The sequence below is a fragment of the Bos taurus genome, chromosome 2 (assembly GCF_002263795.3).
Source record: "Bos taurus isolate L1 Dominette 01449 registration number 42190680 breed Hereford chromosome 2, ARS-UCD2.0, whole genome shotgun sequence".
Classification (NCBI taxonomy): Eukaryota; Metazoa; Chordata; class Mammalia; order Artiodactyla; family Bovidae; genus Bos; species Bos taurus.
The window spans coordinates 126,909,544-126,926,305 of NC_037329.1; the positions used below are offsets into that span (position 1 = coordinate 126,909,544).

At 54.3% G+C, this 16,762-nt stretch overlaps 2 protein-coding genes and 1 long non-coding RNA gene across 14 annotated transcripts in view; 1 reads left to right on the plus strand and 2 right to left on the minus strand.

Annotated features, from left to right (window-relative positions):
* Positions 1 to 1,627, minus strand: part of CATSPER4 (cation channel sperm associated 4) — a 16,907-nt gene extending 15,280 nt beyond the window's left edge. For both annotated transcript variants that reach the window (XM_024982533.2, XM_059879621.1), the window contains exons 1-3: positions 895 to 1,627; positions 693 to 767; positions 70 to 213 (exon numbers count right to left, since the gene is read on the minus strand). In XM_024982533.2, coding sequence (XP_024838301.1) covers positions 70 to 213; positions 693 to 767; positions 895 to 1,614 — 939 coding nt within the window. In that variant the 5' untranslated portion in view covers positions 1,615 to 1,627. The remainder of the gene's footprint in view (positions 1 to 69; positions 214 to 692; positions 768 to 894) is intronic.
* Positions 1,169 to 12,531, plus strand: LOC112443411 (uncharacterized). 7 transcript variants are annotated; one of them, XR_009492269.1, is made up of 8 exons: positions 1,322 to 1,408; positions 1,656 to 2,076; positions 3,068 to 3,192; positions 4,418 to 5,260; positions 5,867 to 6,006; positions 9,750 to 10,333; positions 10,479 to 10,709; positions 12,085 to 12,531. It is a non-coding gene; the product is annotated as an uncharacterized lncRNA (long non-coding RNA). The 7 variants fall into 7 exon arrangements; XR_009492268.1 differs by lacking the exon at positions 9,750 to 10,333 and having other exon boundaries at positions 4,418 to 4,481; positions 5,185 to 5,260; XR_009492272.1 differs by lacking the exons at positions 1,322 to 1,408; positions 9,750 to 10,333 and adding an exon at positions 1,169 to 1,255.
* CNKSR1 (connector enhancer of kinase suppressor of Ras 1) lies at positions 1,701 to 13,789 on the minus strand. Of its 5 annotated transcripts, none has more exons than XM_059876945.1 (21): positions 13,690 to 13,788; positions 10,834 to 10,991; positions 10,548 to 10,733; positions 8,380 to 8,460; positions 7,918 to 7,959; positions 7,735 to 7,839; positions 7,076 to 7,135; positions 6,902 to 6,970; positions 6,524 to 6,625; positions 6,367 to 6,437; positions 6,216 to 6,292; positions 5,959 to 6,065; positions 5,850 to 5,880; positions 5,296 to 5,459; positions 4,386 to 4,459; positions 4,151 to 4,222; positions 3,297 to 3,370; positions 3,080 to 3,141; positions 2,890 to 2,986; positions 2,602 to 2,783; positions 1,701 to 2,347 (listed from the first exon to the last, which is right to left on the minus strand). In XM_059876945.1, exons 1-21 carry the CDS (start codon positions 13,739 to 13,741, stop codon positions 2,078 to 2,080), a joined length of 2,136 nt encoding a protein of 711 aa, XP_059732928.1. In that variant the 5' UTR covers positions 13,742 to 13,788; the 3' UTR covers positions 1,701 to 2,077. The 5 variants fall into 5 exon arrangements, with proteins under 5 accessions (XP_059732928.1, XP_059732926.1, XP_059732925.1 ...); NM_001193165.1 differs by having other exon boundaries at positions 1,703 to 2,347; positions 8,380 to 8,464; positions 10,552 to 10,733; positions 13,690 to 13,789; XM_059876943.1 differs by having other exon boundaries at positions 6,216 to 6,437; positions 7,735 to 7,834.
* Between the last annotated feature and the right edge of the window lie 2,973 nt (positions 13,790 to 16,762).

Below are 16,762 nucleotides of genomic sequence, written 5' to 3' on the forward strand. Positions count from 1 at the left end.
CAGGGAGGGAGGTGCCTTGCCCCGGCCCCTGTGAGATGAGTGAGAGCAGGGGTCAGGCTCGAGTCCCACCTGGCCAAGCATGGAGTTGGTGCGGAGAGCGATGGTGATGGCGTTGACCACCAGCAGCATGGCCAGCAGCACCTTGGAGGCCGGGTGTCGGAGAAGCTGCTTGACATACATGCGCGTGATGAACTCCTGCATGTCCCAGGCATCCTGGGAGAGGACGGGGGACCTTCCTTCAGGCAGGTGTCACCATACGAGGCCTCTGCCTGGAAGTTTGCTCTCAGTGAATAGGGACCCACAGGGGCCACTTTTAGGGGGAGAAGTTGCCTGAGACGGGATCATAGAATTGGGGGCATTAGTGTAGAGGTCACTACTTAGTCACTAAAAGCGGGTCACTCCTGGGGGTGGTCTTTGTTGGGGTCATTGCAAGGGAGACTCTTTTGGGGGTCTCTGCTGGGGAGTGGCTCTCATTATAGAGGGGCTCCTGTGAGGGTCACAGCCAGGCGGTTACTAACATATCATGGTTGGGGAGCGGGTCACTGCAGGGATCCCTACTGGGGCGTTTAGAAGCAGAAGGGGCAGTTATCCTGAGGGCCTGTGGCCCCATGGATGCAGCAGCAGAGGGGTCACCATGGGGGTGAGGATGGCTGCAAGCCCCCGCCAGGCTGCACGCCCAGCCTCAGCCTTACCTTCCTGCTGGTGATGTCTCGGCGGTTGATGAGCACTTGCTCCTCTGGCCGCCGGTAGGGCTCTTGAGCAGCCCTCTGCAAGGGTGAGGAGGGGGCCCATCAGGGCAGCCCGTGCCCCTCCAGACCCAGTCCAGTCCTCTCATGCCTCATCCCACCCCGGGATGCCCAGCTTGGGCAGTGCAGCCAGGCAGGAGCCGCCTACCAGGCGGTTCAAAGGTCTGATGTAGGTGGTGTCTGTCCACTGCTGCCACCAGCTCCTCTGATTATCTGCCATGTCGCTCAGTCTCCCCCGACTCCTCAAAGAAACGTCACTCCAAGCGCGCCTGCCCGCCCCTCGTGGTGATATCACAGAGGCCTCTGTGACCCCCCAGCGTCCGCATTCCACCAAGGAACTCCTGGAGCAAGAGAAGCTCCTCCCACTGACTCCCCTGGGTGTGCCACAGAGGAGGCCCAGCACACGGGGGAGGTCACAAGTCGGAGGCTGGTGAGAGCAGGTCAGGTCTCTTACGCAGCCTGGATGGAGACAAAGGGGCAGGTCCCTGCTCTGCATCCAGGAGCTGGAGGTGAGACCCTGCCAAGGAGAGAGAAGAGGAGAAAGGTGTTTCGTTCTGGGGTCCTCCTCCAAGCAGACTTCATCCTGAATCCCTGCCCACTGGCCACCCCATCCCACCACCCCAGTCTCCAGGGCTGCCCTTCTGCCCATCTTTCCATGGGAGGTATGTTTCCCCATCTGTAGAGGAAAAGTTTGGTCTCTGTTTCTCACATGTTCCCCCCTGGAGATGGCGCAGGACAACACCATCAGGTCTCTGAGGGCTGGGGAGAGATGGGCATTAAGGAGAAGCCCCCACCATCCTGGTAGGGATGGGGCTTCAGCTAGAGACCCCGTCGGTGGGCTGTGCAATGGGCTACTTACCAAGAGCATTCACCCCCATCTGACAGCTTTTCATCCCTGTCCCCTCCCAGAAGCAGATTCCAGATTCTAATACAGAAGTCAAAGGCACATGCAGATTCATGTTAAAGAAACTGACTTTATTTACTTGAAAAGTATCCACTGGTTCAAGTGAAGAACTTCTGTACAGACTGGCTTGGGGAATGGAGACATGCTGAGGGGCGGAGGGGGCACAGGAAGAGCACAGGGTAAGAAAGAGTTCTTGCACCCCTGCCTCTCGCTCCTTCCTTGGCACAAGCTCACTTCACTTTACCCCATTCCAGGGCGGGCAGAGGAGCAGAAATGGCAGAAGGCGGAGCAGAGGCGGTCAGCTTGGGGCAGAGGCACCGACAAGCACCGCCTCCAACTCGGAACAGCATGCAGGGATGCTCTGTCCTAGATGTGTCAGAGGTGGTCCTCAAGGCCGGAGGTCGGAAACTTAGGGTACTGGCCAAGGTTAGAGGTCAGGAGGTCGGGGGTCACTCTCTGGGGTCAGGGGGCAGAGAGGGGAGCACTCCTCGGGGTCAGAGGGTGGCGGGTGGGAAGACTGTTCCTTGGGGTCAGAATTCAGGACTTGGGAGCCGCCCTGGGCCTGCTCCCCTCCCCAGGCCCCCAGGCCCTCCGAGTAGAGCTCCTGGTTCTGCTCCTTCCACCGGCGGAATTTCTCTCCGGTGAGCTCGGGGTCGCCCAGCACTTCCTCCAGAGCCTGCAGCTCCTGCAGCTTTGCCTGGAAGAGGTGTCGGGGTTAAGGGGCCAGGATCACCCCAGGAAGGGGCAGAGCCCGAGCCCAAAGCTAGCTCTAGGGCCCAGCGCCCAGATCCCAGCCAGCGCCAGCCCCCATCCTCAAAATCGAGAGCCTGGCTCCAGGAATCCAGAACTCGACCCGGTCCGCAGCCGAGCCCAAGAGGGCTAGACATCTAGACACCTGGCCCAGCTAGACATCTAGCCCAGCACCCAGCCCCCCGTGCGCCCCCTGCTGACCTTGAGCGTGCTCTGCAGTGCGCGCACACGGTGCACTCGCTCATTGAGCTGGGGGTCTCGGTTGCGCCGCATGAAAGAGCTTCGCCATTGCTCCTGAGTGAGGGGCTGCTGCTGGCCCAGCAGGGACACACCACCCAGTCTCAGGCCCCGGACCATTCCTTCGAGGGCCCCTTCACTGCTGTCTGTGGGAGGGGGGAGCAAAGTGAAGGTGTGCCCGCCCCACTGCCACCAGCCCTGTCTCAGCTCCGTGTCCCGACTAACCCCACCACCGCCTGCTCTGCTCCGCACCTGTCGCCGGACTGAAGGAGGTCCGCGGGCTGTCCTGCGGGGTGACTGCAGGTGATGGATCTCCATGGAGCGAACTCGTAGCTTGGGCTGGGCTGGGCTGTGGGCAGGGTGGAAGGAGAGGAGGGTTATCAGTCTGAGCTCCACGCCCTGCTCTTCACCCCACCACCCTCTCCACCAGCCCCCAACTCACTGAGGCTGAGCAGGATCCAGCCTCGTCGTCAGGATCTTCGGCTTCCGTCTCGCTATAGCAGTCTGGAGTGGACAGGAGCCGTTGGGGGGACGCACAGAAGCTTCACAGGTTGGGTAAGCCAGGGGGTGGGCTTGGGGAACTGGATTCCCAGCCCCCACCCCAGGAAAGCAGAGGCTCAGGTGAGATTCGATGGGATCCAGCCCTGTGAGATACCCACCTTCCTCTCGGGGTAGGGAGGCCCGGCCTGGAGACTGGTACTTGGAAATACAGGTGATGAGATGACGCACCCACCTGTGGAGGGGCAAATGGGTCTCAGAGAGTTTCCACTGAGTCAGTATGCTGGGTTGGAGAAGGCAATGGCAACCCACTCCAGTACTCTTGCCTGGAAAATCCCATGGACGGAGGAGCCTGGTAGGCTGCAGTCCATGGGGTTGCACAGAGTTGGATACGACTGAAGTGACTTAGCAGCAGCAGCAGCAGCAGCATGCTGGGTGTCAGTCAGTCAGTCAGTTCAGTCGCTCAGTCGTGTCCAACTCTTTGTGACCCCATGGACTGCAGCTCACCAGGCCTCCCTGTCCATCACCAACTGCCGGAGTTTACTCAAACTCATGTCCATTGAGTTGGTGATGCCATCCAACCATCTCATCCTCTGTTGTCCCCTTCTCCTCCTGCCTTCAATCTTTCCCAGCATCAGGGTCTTTTCAAATGAGTCAGTTCTTCACATCAGGTGGCCAAAGGTTTGGAGTTTCAGCTTCAACATCAGTCCTTCCAATGAATATTCAAGACTGAATATTCCTTTAGGATGGACTGATTGGATCTCCTTGCAGTCCAAGAGACTCTCAAGAGTGCTGGGTGGGGCTTTCACTTATATCATCTTCTAACTTAATCCTCAGAGCCAATCTGAGAGATAGGAATTCTTATTAGTCCATTTTACAGAAGGTGAAACTGAGGCTTAGAGAAGGGAGTATCTTGAGCAGCCCTCTCAGAGAGCTGGGATCTGAATCCAGGCTCCTGAGCCCAGGCCCTGAGCACTCACATGCAAGCTGTGGGGGGTGAGAGAGTGGCACTCACATGCTCAGATCCGTCAGGGTATCAGCAGCGAAGATGAAGGGTTTGTACACGTTGTGGGTGAGCTGGAACACACTGCCGGGGAGCAGAGGGGCCTCACTCACCTGGGGGTGCCCATCCCAAACCCAGAGAGGCTGGCCTGGGAACCCCAGCCACCTGCTGCCCCCACCTCGCCCCTCCTGTCACCTGCCTCTCCCTTTCTCTCCCTATCCCCGCCTGTCACAGCCCAGGACTTAACTATTTTTTCTTCTGATCTTGTCCACTTTCCAGACTGTAGTTGGAGACATTGATGAGGCCCTCGGCCTTCTCATCCTGGGGGAATCACAGCGTGAAGGTCAGCTTGGAGCTCCAACACCCTTGAGGCCCAGGCAGGCTCCTAATGGCAGCGGGGGAGGGGGAAGGGCATCTCCTGGGCTGTCTAACTGCTCATCTCTCAATGCCCAGGGCTCAGGGAAGGAAGCTGGGATAGGGTTGTGACCAAGGGGTGTCTCTGTGCCTGGAAATGGAGGCAAGCTATCCGGAGAAACAGCCAGGAAAGAGGAGCCCGCTCATACATCTGCTCCATCACAGACACAGACGAAGCTGCTTTGCAGAATGCTCTTCTCCCTGCCTGTTTTTCTTGCACCTTTCTGTCTAACCTTCAGGCACTAGTTTCTCAGGAAGCCTTCGCCACTCTTCAGGTGGACTGGTCACCTTTGCAGGGATCCCACCCACCCCTGGGCTCTTCCTCCATCACATTATATGTTCCCGTATTGTCCCTGTGTATTCATCCCTGTCCCCACTGGCCTGAGAAACAGAAAAGATCTGGTTCTCCCACATGTCCCAGGGCCCAGCCCAGAGCTGGGTATACAGTAGGCACCTTGAATGTTAGTGGAATGAGCAGACAATTGCTTGAGCACCCATCACTGGATGAACAGATTAACGGAAGGGGAAGGAAGGGTGGGCAGAATCAGCGATTCTACATGCCCTGTGCTACCTTTTCCAAACTGCTTTTGCACACACCTCAGTTCTCGCCAAAGACTGTCCCCATTTTACAGATGGGAATGCTGAGGCCCACCTGTGACCACTGATGGGCCTGAACGCTGGAGGAGGAACAGGAGCCATGGCCCTGAGGTGACTCACTTGTGCGTGTGTGTACGGGGTCTCACCTGGGGCTGGCGGTACCAGTAGAGTGTGTGTCCCTTGAGCACGAACCAGCAGCGGCGCCAGCGCGGGCCCATGAAGCCCCCGGGCACCTTGCGGAGCAAGAGCCAGCCATCACAGTCGGGCGGGCCCAGCTCCCGACACGACACCCGCCTGCGCGTCGCCACGCCTGCAGCAGCATGACACAAGGGTCAGTGAGGGGTTGGCGGGGCATCCCAGACCCCCAAAGCTGCTCCCTGGCCCCGCAGGAGCACCCCAGCTGATGCTTCTGAACTCCTGCTCTGCACTTGGATTGTAGCAAGTGTCAGTTCCGGGCGGGGGTTGACTCTTCTCATTTTAAGAGATGAGGAAGGTGAAGATCAGAGGACAAGCTGTTTGCCCAAAAATTGCAGAGATCGTGAGAGGTCTAGGCTGGGAGCACAGGTCTGTCTGACCCCAGAAACAGAACTGTGTCCGGGGGAGAAGTGTGCGACGTGTGTGTTGGGAGGGTGGTCTTGTCCAGCCTTGTAAAGACTTCTAAGAGTGCCTCCCAACCTACCCAGTCTGGTGCATTTCATACCTTTTGATTTCCTGCAGCCAGGGACAGGACTCTGAAAGGGACACAGGCAATTAGAGAAGAGTCTGCATCCAGAGCCACACACCCCTCCCTACTGAGCCCCTGAACTTACCCTATCAGGGTGTTCTGGGCGCTCCGGAGTGTCTGCTACCTCTGCCAGGTATGTGGCTGCGGTTGCAGGGGGGCTGGGCAGGGGCTTGGGGCCAAGGAAGGTTGAGTCTGTCAGGGAGGGAGAAGAGAGAGAGAGGCTCCATGAGCCTCAGACCCAGGCCCAGCAGTAGGCTGCGGGTGTAAGAGCCCAGGGTCAGAGTCAGACACCCCACATGCCTTGTCTGAGACACCTGCTAACACGTGGGGCTTTGATATTACCTGTCCAGGCAGGAGGGCTGGGTCCAGGACTTGGGTTTGAAGACAGGTTGAAGTCAAAGATGTCTTTAGACGGGGTCCTGGAGTGATGGGGGAGAGATAAAGTGAGCTGTGGCCCACCCTCCAAGACCCACCCGGGGCCCGAGCCTGTTACCTGGGAGACACTGAGGCTGGAGCTGGTGATGGGCTCACTGGGCATGGTGAGTCCAGGGGCTGAGGAGGGGTCTAAGGAGCAACCAGAAACAGGAGATGGAGCTGGGGACCACACCCGGGTCTGAAAGCAGACTGGGGGTGGGGAGGGTGGCAGGTACCTGTTGTGGGGTCTCCGGCACCGGGACCTTCTTCAGCACTAAGCTGACCCTGTCCGGCTCCCGCAGCAGCTCCCTCACCACGTTTTTGTGGGGCCAGCCCACCTAGGGGATGGGGACACGGGGCTGGACTGACCTGGACGGGAGTCTCCGGGGCAACCTTACAGCCCTCCCCTCGATCACTCTCTCAGTCTCGGGCTCAGCCTCCCCTCGCTGTCCTCTAGGAAGCCTCCCGGAGCCCCTCGGACCCACGTGAGCTGGCTGACCTCACGGCAAGCAGCTCACCACCCTGGTCTCCCGAAGGAAGGGAACCTCTCCACCCACCAACCTGGGTTCTACTCAGGAACCCCTTCCTCCCATCGTGCCCTTCCCCTCACTCACCACCACCTGCTCGTTGACCTGGACAATCTCGTCTCCAGGCAGGACTTGCAGCTGGGGGTTGGTGGGGACCTGGTGTTGGAGGTAGGGTTCAGAGGGGTGCACCCTCATGGGGCTTGGCCGGCAGGTAAAGAGGACCGTGGGGCTTGTTGGCTGAGAAGGCTGCAGGGCTCTCACCTGGGTGCCCACTCGAGACACGAAGTGCAGGCAGTTGCTGGTGGTGTGGATTTCCAGGCCCTGCAAGGCAAAGCCTTGCGGTCACTGAGGGTCGGGGGGCTGCAGGGCCAGTGGGCAGGACCCTCGCTGGGCACCAGGACTCATAGGCGGGTGGAAAGGGGGAGAGAGCTGGCCTCAAGTTGGCACCGCCCGACTTGCTGTATGACTTGGGGCTTGCTGCTGCACCTCTCTGGGCCCTGCCTCCTCTTCCCCTAAGGACTGAGGGGAGCAGGTTACTGACTTCTGAGCTTTTAGCAACTCTCAGCAACTCTCCTGAAGGCTTAAGCAGGGACAGGGCAGGGCTGGGGTTTTCCCAGCTGGTCAAGGATTGAAGTAAAAAAGTTCATGCCCTCTCCCCTTCTCCCTTAATCTGCCAAGTCCGTGTCCCGGGGCCGGCATGTGTCACCAAGACCCCACCTGCTGCAGCCCCTCTGGACTGGAGAAGGGGCTGAAGGATGGTGAGATCCCAGGGGAGGTCCTCTGAACCTTTAACATCTGTACAGAAAGGTCCATCCAGCCGTAATAGGATAGGATTCTGTGGGATCCTAGAATCAGATTTCCGAGCCCACACGAGGCTGCTTGAGGGGACCAGAGGTGAAAGGTGAGAGGTCAGGGCTCACCGAAGGATCGTCCAGCGGCACTTGCTCTAGTACAGCCTTCTGCTTCAGCAGCTCCTCCGGGCAGCAGCTCAGGATGTTGCAACAGATCCCAGCCACATGGCTGCTCTGGCGGATGGAGGGCAGGATGTCTAGCCTGAGTCCCGTCCCACCCCATCCCCACGGCCCGCTCAGCCCCTGACTCACAATTCTCAGGACTTTGCTTTCCTTCTCAGCCGCTGGACAGTCCTGGAAGCAGAGAGAGAGCGGGGGCCGGCCCTGAGCAGGGTGCCCTGCCTTCTCCTGAGGGCAGGGGAGTTCCCTGCGGTCCCTCCCAGCGTGTCCCATACCCTGGCCCCTTCCCGGAACGACAGGGCCGCAGAACTTTGGCCCCAAGATCCCATCTCCCTGATACCGGGCCCCCAGAGATCACCACACATGCCCTCCCCCGCTCCACACCCTCCTGAGATCAAACTTGCTGAGCTGCCCCTTCCAGTTAGGAGCCCCCACACCCCCTCACCCACTACCCAGTGGCCGGGCCTCCTCTCTTCCTGCTCTGGCCCCTCCCTGCTCTCACCCCCGAACCTGTGCTGATTCACAAGTTATAAAAAGCTCTAGCCTGACTTGGTCTCTATGGCCTCAGCCAAGCCTGGCCCTTGGATCTCCTACCTCCTGCAAGGCCTGGCCCAGCTCCCCGCATAATTCCCCAATCGCCTGGCAGGATGAGAAGTCATTTAAGTGGGAGAAGAGGTACCTGGCAGAGGGGAGGATGGAGCAGTGGTTAGGGGACTGAGCTTAACAGTCAGGCCACTGAACCACCCTGAGCCAACTACGCATCTAAGGCCCTGATGAGTTTTGGTTTGGGGTGAAGGAGATGACTGATACATCTTTAGCACAGATTTATTCTGTGCAGACTTTATTTATTTTAGCACAGACTTTAGCACAGGATTTATTTGTCAAGTGTTTAATGAATGCCAGGCTTGGTTCTAGGCACTGGAGAGACAGATATTAAATACATAATTACATCAATAATGATTAGGGACTTCCCTGGTGTCCAATGATGATTTATGGGCTTCCCTCATAGCTCAGTTGGTAAAGAACCTGCCTCCAATGCAGGAGACCCGGGTTCAATTCCTGGTTCGGGAAGATCCGCTGGAGAACGGATAGGCTACCCACTCTAGTATTCTTGGGTTTCCTATGTGGCTTAGCTGGTAAAGAATCTGCCTGCAATGCGGGAGACCTGGTTTCAATCCCTGGGTTGGGAAGACCCTCTAGAGAAGGGAAAGGCTATCCACTCCAGTATTCTGGCCTGGAGAATTCCATGGATGGTATAGTCCATGGGGTCGCAAAGAGTTGGACACAATCGAGCACCTTTCACTTCACTTCACTTCACTGGTGGTCCAGTGGTTAGGAATCTGTCTGCCAGTGCAGAGGATATGGGTTTGATCCCTGGACTGAGAAGATCCCACATGCCACAGGGCAATCATGTGGCCCAACTATTGAAGCCCACAAATTCTAGAGCCCGTGAGCTACAACTATTGACGCTTATGTACCCTAAAGCCTGTGCTCTGCAACAAGAGAAGCCACTGCAATGAGCAGCCCACGTACTACAACCAGAGAGCAGCCCCCGCATCCCACAACTAGAGAAAGCCTGCCCACAGCAAGGAAGACCCAGTGTGGCCAAAAAAGAAACAAAAATTCAAAAAAAGATGTAACTTCTACTCCTGTGACACATAGGGAGCTCTGAGAGTGTATAATGGGAAAGGCTTCCCTGAGGAGGTGACATTGGAGCTAGGACCTCTGGGACAAGCAGCAGCCAGTGAAGGGGTAGCCAGCTCCTTATGCAATGCTGCTGATGAGACATGGTTACAAGCTGGAGGTCGGGTGGGAACCCAGGGAACCCAGTGCCCTTAAGTGAGTGAAGTCGCTCAATTGTGTCCGACTCTTTGCGACCCCATAGACTGTAGCCTACCAGGCTCCTCTGTCCACAGAATTTTCCAGGCAAGAGTACTGGAGTGGGTTGTCATTTCCTTCTCCAGGGGATCTTCCTAACCCAGTGATCGAACCTGGATCTCCTGAATAGAAGGCAGACGCTTTACCATCTGAGCCACCATGGAAGCCCCATTACAAACCACTGTGAAGCCCCTTACACAGACCAATTAACCTTTTTTGGCCAGTCCCACCATACTACTCCTTGGAAAGAAAGTTATGACCAACCTAGACAGCCTATTAAAAAGCAGAGACATTACTTTGCCAACAAAGGTGCGTCTAGTCAAGGCTACGGTTTTTCCAGTGGTCATATATGGATGTGAGAGTTGGATTATAAAGAAAGCTGAGCACTGAAGAATTGATGCTTTTGAACTGTGGTGTTGGAGAAGACTCTTGAGAGTCCCTTGGACTGCAGGGAGATCCAAAAATTCCATCCTAAAGGAGATCAGCCCTGGGTGTTCATTGCAAGGACTGATGTTGAAGCTGAAACTCCAATACTTTGGCCACCTGATGCGAAGAGCTGACTCATTAGAAAAGACTCTGAAGCTGGGAAAGATTGAAGGCAGGAGGAGAAGGGGACGACAGAGGATGAGATGGTTGGATAGCATTACCGACTCAATGGACATGAGTTTGGGTAAACTCTGGGAGTTGGTGATGGGCAGGGAGGCCTGGTGTGCTGCAGTTCATGGGGTCACAACGAGTGGGACACGACTGAGCAACTGAACTGAACTGAACTGAACCATAGCTGAACAAGAGCCAAGCTCTTGTTTTCTCTCCAGGTCCCTGGAGGAGGCCATGGATGCAGAGGGTCCCCTCACCAGTCACTCAGACCCTGGGAAGAGACCGAGGTACCTGTTGAGCCAGAAGAGGAGGGAACGGGCCTCATGTACCAGCTGCACGGCCGCGCCCAGGACATCTGCAGGGGTCTCCACACAGCCCCCCAGGCGACCTTGGACCAAGCTCTGGAATGCCTGGGTTCCCTCCAGCAGCCCCTCTGTCAGGCTCTGCAGGTTCTCTGACTGTAGCCCTGAGCTCTGTGCAGAGAGGGGGCAAGTTACTCCGGCAGGGGCCAGCCCCCATCAGCATCTCCAGGGTGGGTGGAAGCTGCAGCCAGTTAGGCCGCCATTCACTTACCAGGGCCCGGAGCTGTTCCACCCCTTCCAGGATGATCTCCTGGTGGCCCAGAGGCCACACGGTTAGAGCCTCCAGGCTGCGGGGGCAAAGCTGCAGCAGGTACTTGCCAGGCAGCTCCCAGTCCTCAAAGCAGTAGTCCTGCAGGGAATCGTCCAGGCCTGGAGGGAGAGCAGGGGTCAACACGGGGGACTCAGGGGGTTGGCAAGGCCTTTCCGGTCAGTAGAAGAGCCCTTCTCCCACCCTGAGACCAAGGCTGTGTTCTGTCCTGCCCATTTCACAGACAAGGCTACTACTGAGTTGAGAAGTAGGATCACACAGGGCAGTGGTTCTCAAAGGATGGTTCCCCAGACCAGCAGCAGCAGCCTCATCGGAGGACTTGTTAGAAATACAAATTCTGGGAATTCCCTGGTGGTCCAGTGGTTAGGATTCAGCGCTCTCATTGCCATGGCCTGGGTTCAACCCCAGTCGGGGAACTAAGATCCCATGAGTCACGTGGTGTGGCCATAAAAAAGAAAAACAAGCAAGACATGGAAACAACCTCAGTGTCCACTGACAGATGAATGGATAAAGAAAATGTCACACACACACACCTGCACACGTGCACACATGCACAAATATTCAGCCAGGAAGAAGGAAATTGTGCCATTGGCAACATGGATAGACCTTGAGGTTATTATGCTAAGTGAAATCAATCAGAGAAAGACAAACTGTATTATCTCATATACAGAATCCAAACAACGCAAACTCTTAGAAACAGGGAACAGACTGATGATTGCCAGCGGCAAGGAAGCAGGGAGTGGGGGAAAGGGGTGAAGGTGGTCCAAAGGGACAAGCTTCTATTTATAAGTCAGTTTGGGGGACAGAATGTACAGCATGGTGACTATGGTTAGGATTCTGAACTTTCGCTGCCATAGCCTGAGTTTAATCCCTGGTCTGGGAACTATGAATAAGATCCTACAAGCCGAGTGGCGTGAAATCAGGGGCAGGGCCCAGCAATGTGCTTTTTAACAAATCCTACAGGGGTTCTGATGCTTGGGCAAGTCATGACTGATGTGGCTTTGGAGTCCGAGAGACCTGAGTGATAGCAACTGAGCAAGTAACTGAATTACTCTGTGCCCGTTTCCACCTAAAAAAATGGGGGAAATAAAAACACATCACTTCTAATGTGTATTAAATGACATGACACATGTCAAGCACCTGACCAACTCCCTTGGTTCAGTCAATAACAGCCCCCATGTTATGTGTTGCCAGACTCTCTACCATGATCTGCAAGGCCCCGTATGATCCGGCCACCACCTGCCTCTCCAGTTTCATCTCTTGGCACAGCCCGTCATGCTCAACACTCTAGATCCAGAGCACTAACTGCCTGCAGCTCTCGGGAGGTTCTTTTGCTTTTGCTTCACGGTCCCCGAAGGTGCCTTTCCTTCTGCCTGAACTGCTGTTCCAGCTCCCTCATGTCCTTGGTCATCTAACTTCCTCCAGGAAGCCTTCCACAACTCCCCAGGCTGGGCTGGGGCCCTTTGCTGCGCTCACTGCCCCCTGTGCCTCCACAGACCCCTGCACCAGAGCACCAACCTCTCCTACTCGAACACGAGCTCTTCCAAGGACTGGGCCTTAAAACAAGTGTTCATCTCTAATTCCGGCCGAGGCCTGGCATAAGGCAGACACTCAAAAATAAATACTATGTGCTAGGAAAAATTTAAGGGCTTTATACATATTAATACATTTAATCTTCACCAAATCTAGAAAGTACAGATATTTCACATAGAGGTTAATAGTTAGCTTCCTCCCTCTTTGAAGGAACCCCTGCCATTCCAAGCCAGAGTCCTTTACGGGGTATGTGTGTGTGACCAATAGCTCTTCCCCCATCCCCTGTGTGACATCAGGAGCCCTTGACTAGGAGTTCACGAGCTTTTACTCCGTGGCCGTGGGCCTCAAGCACCCCCCTTCCCATGCACAGTGAATGTGCTGTGTTGTCTCCCTCCCAACAGACCCTGACGCTGAGCCTGGCCCTCATCACAATTGTCTTATTTGGTCTAACCTCAAGAGATCAGAGCTGCCTTTCCCATTTTGTGGATAGGGAAACGGAGATTTGTGGTCACAGAACTGATGAGCAGAGGGGCTGGGCCTGGAATTCAGTCTGGGAGACTGACTCCAGCCCTGAGTCCCTGCTCCTCCCGGGGATGGTCACCCTGAGTCTGTCCCCAGACGACTCCAGTTGCCTCCCTCCAACTCTGGCTCCGCCTGTGGGAGGAATGTGGTCCTCACCTCCCAGCTTCCAACTCCACAGCAGACCATCTACACTTCTCTGAGTCCGCTGACACTCTGGGCCTTTTCTCACCAGCCTTTCCCACTCTGGGCTCATCCTCCCTGGAGGTCTCAGGAGGGGCTGTGCCGACCCCCTCCAGTTGGGCCTGGGCTTCTGTTCTCACTGGGAGCCTCAGGGTGGGGGGAGGGAAAAGACACTACGGGCAGGCCCTAGTCCAAAGCCTGGGCAAATCATTTGTTGGCTCAGTGTAGAGTTTTCAGCATCTGAAAAGTGGGATTAATTACAGTCCACTGCGCCCCGGGGGCAGAGGGAAGAGGAGATACACTGCGGGCGGTCAGCTGGGGCGACACCTACTGTTTTCATTACAGAACCACTGCCTGGGCTATTGACGGGAAGGCAGACCCCTTCTAGGTCCTCGGGGGACCCCAGCGGAGTCATCTCGACTATCTTTCTGCCGGGTTCACGGCAGACGCTCTGTAAATACTTGCGGACAGACTAACCGACTGACAAACTCGGCACGTCCTTTTTGCTTCCGCTCTTCCCGGCCCAGGGCCCCTCAGGCCCAGCACTGCCCCGGCCCCACCCACCTCTCAGCCAAGCCGCCACCTTCCTGGGGGTCCAGGTCGCCACTGGCTCCATGGCCAAGTTCGGCCTCTCGGACTGCACCCGCTCCGCCTCGCCCGCGCAGGAATTTCCGCTCCCCGAGCCCAGACCTGGGGCGGGGTGGGCGGGGCCGGGGGCGGAGCCACTAGCATACCTGGGCCCACAAAGCAGGCCAGGTAAGGCGCTCTCACAGCCATTGGCCTCAACGTCTCCCGCCCCGCCCTTCAGGCATCCCAGAATATCTGGCTGCCAAACCAGGGGGTGGGGCCACTGGTGTGTGACACGGGTGACCTCGGAGCTGGCCTGGGATCTCCGCCCAAAACTGGCCTCAAATGGCAGGATGCGACCTGACCTTCCGGCCTTCTCAGAAAGGGACCAGAAAGTGAGCAGTGATCACAACAGCGAGGCACAGAAAGGTTAGGAAGCCCGAGCCTGGGTCTAAACCCCAAGGCTGCAGCTTCTTAGCTTGTGTGACAAGGCCTAAACCGACCCACCGGGCCTCAATTTCCCTGTCTGTAGAATGGGTATTAGAGCGTACTTCAGAGGGCTGTGCGGAGTACCTGAATTAACAGCTCTTATCTCACACGCTAGTAAAGTAGTGCTCAAAATTCTCCAAGCCAGGCTTCAGCAATATGTGAACAGTGAACTTCCTGATGTTCGAGCTGGTTTTAGAAAAGGCAGAGGAACCAGAGATCAAATTGCCAACATCTGCTGGATCGTGGAAAAAGCAAGAGAGTTCCAGAAAAACATCTATTTCTGCTTGACTATGCCAAAGCCTTTGACTGTGTGGATCACAATCAACTGTGGAAAATTCTGAAAGAGATGGGAATACCAGACCACCTGATCTGCCTCTTGAGAAACCTGTATGCAGGTCAGGAAGCAACAGTTAGAACTGGCCATGGAACAACAGACTGGTTCCAAATAGGAAAAGGAGTACGTCAAGGCTGTATATTGTCACCCTGTTTATTTAACTTATATGCAGAGTACATCATGAGAAACGCTGGACTGGAAGAAACACAAGCTGGAATCAAGATTGCTGGGAGAAATATCGATAACCTCAGATATGCAGATGACACCACCCTTATGGCAGAAAGTGAAGAGGAACTAAAAAGCCTCTTGATGAAAGTGAAAGAGGAGAGTGAAAAAGTTGGCTTAAAGCTCAACATTCAGAAAACGAAGATTATGGCATCTGGTCCCATCACTTCATGGGAAATAGTAGGGAAACAGTGGAAACAGTGTCAGACTTTATTATTCTGGGCTCCAAAATCACTACAGATGGTGACTGCAGCCATGAAATTAAAAGACACTTGCTCCTTGGAAGGAAAGTTATGACCAACCTAGATAGCATATTCAAAAGCAGAGACATTACTTTGCCAACAAAGGTTCGTCTAGTCAAGGCTATGGTTTTTCCTGTGGTCATGTATGGATGTGAGAGTTGGACTGTGAAGAAGGCTGAGCGCCGAAGAATTGATGCTTTTGAAGTGTGGTGTTGGAGACTCTTGAGAGTCCCCTGGACTGCAAGGAGATCCAACCAGTCCATTCTGAAGGAGATCAGCCCTGGGATTTCTTTGGAAGGAATGATGCTAAAGCTGAAACTCCAGTACTTTGGCCACCTCATGCGAAGAGTTGACTCACTGGAAAAGACTCTGATGCTGGGAGGGATTGGGGGCAGGAGGAGAAGGGGATGACAGAGGATGAGATGGCTGGATGGCATCACTGACTCGATGGGCGTGAGTCTGGGTGAACTCCGGGAGTTGGTGATGGACAGGGAGGCCTGGCGTGCTGTGATTCATGGGGTCGCAAAGAGTCGGACACGACTGAGTGACTGAACTGAACTTAACTGACTGAAAACCTTTAGAACTACTTTCCAGCCCCCTCTGTTTTGCACTATGGACCCTTTTGACGGTCTGGTGGAAATCCTAGACGTTTTCTCAGAACATTGCTTTTAAAAGCATAAAGCAAAATGCTGAAGATTGTGAGGACAATTACTATCAAAATATATTAAAACCCACAAATTTATGATATAGTAATATGTATTTATCAGTACATATAGTAATATGTATTTAATATGTATCAATAACAGGACTGGCAAATTAACTTTTCCTCTTCTAGTGGTATCAGTGTATTGTTACTCAGCATGAATAACACTGAATTGTGGGGGTGGTCTCTGACTCACCTCCTCACACCTATTGGTCAGCAAACAACTACAGATAGGGCGTGTGAGAGGCTGAGAATCTGAGTCACTGATGCAAGAGCAGGTGGATTCACCATTTGGCCACTAACCCTCTACTGGCCACAGTCAATGGCAGCTCTGTTTTAGGAGTGTCTGAAACAGAGTGTGATTTAGCAGTGGGTTAATGACTGTCAGCATTTTGAAATCTTTAATGAGCATAAGTAACATTTTGAGATACTTGTGATAACTACAATTTGATATCAATGTATCTTCAACTGGTGACAAAAACACAGATACTGTTAATACTTCATAAAGAAGGAGATGGTAAATTTTGGTTAGAGGTCAGTGGGAATAAATATATAATTTTTTTCCCATCCAAGTTGATGGGATGGGAAGCCCAAGTTAAGAGCTTTCCTTTTAGAACAACGTCTGACACATACTAAGTGTCTGCAGTTATCATCATTATTATCATCCCAGGCTAGGGAATGCCCAGGACTTTGGAGTCAGCCAGAATCAGTTCCACATGAGTTTAGAATTAACATACACGTGGCTATGTATACAACAGATAACTAACAAGGACCTATTATAAAGCACAGAAAACTAAACTTAGTATTTTATAATAACTTGTAAGGAAAAAAGAGTCTGAATATATATATTCTTATATTCTGTATTTATCAAAATCGCTTTTCTGTACACTTGAAATCAACACATTGTAAATCAACTATGTGTCAATTTAAAAAAATCAGTTCTACTTGCTATGTGACTGAGTCCACCTCTTACATTTCTCTGAACCTGTTTCTTTGGCTCTAGAAGAGCAGAGAGGGAATTAGACCTTAGCTCTGAGGATGTCTTTTAGTATTTGAAATCTGGAACATGAGGTAGAT

Excerpts from the sequence above, each read along its gene's own strand:
- CNKSR1 (XM_059876942.1), bottom strand. The coding sequence starts at position 13,741 with ATGGAGCCAGTGGCGACCTGGACCCCCAGGAAGGTGGCGGCTTGGCTG. Across the intron at positions 10,992-13,689 it reads GGTGGCGGCTTGGCTGAGAG|GCCTGGACGATTCCCTGCAG; the intron begins GTGGGTGGGGCC and ends CTCTCCCTCCAG. Across the intron at positions 4,223-4,385 it reads CAAGATCAGAAGAAAAAATA|TGTGTTCCAGCTCACCCACA; the intron begins GTTAAGTCCTGG and ends GCTCCCCGGCAG.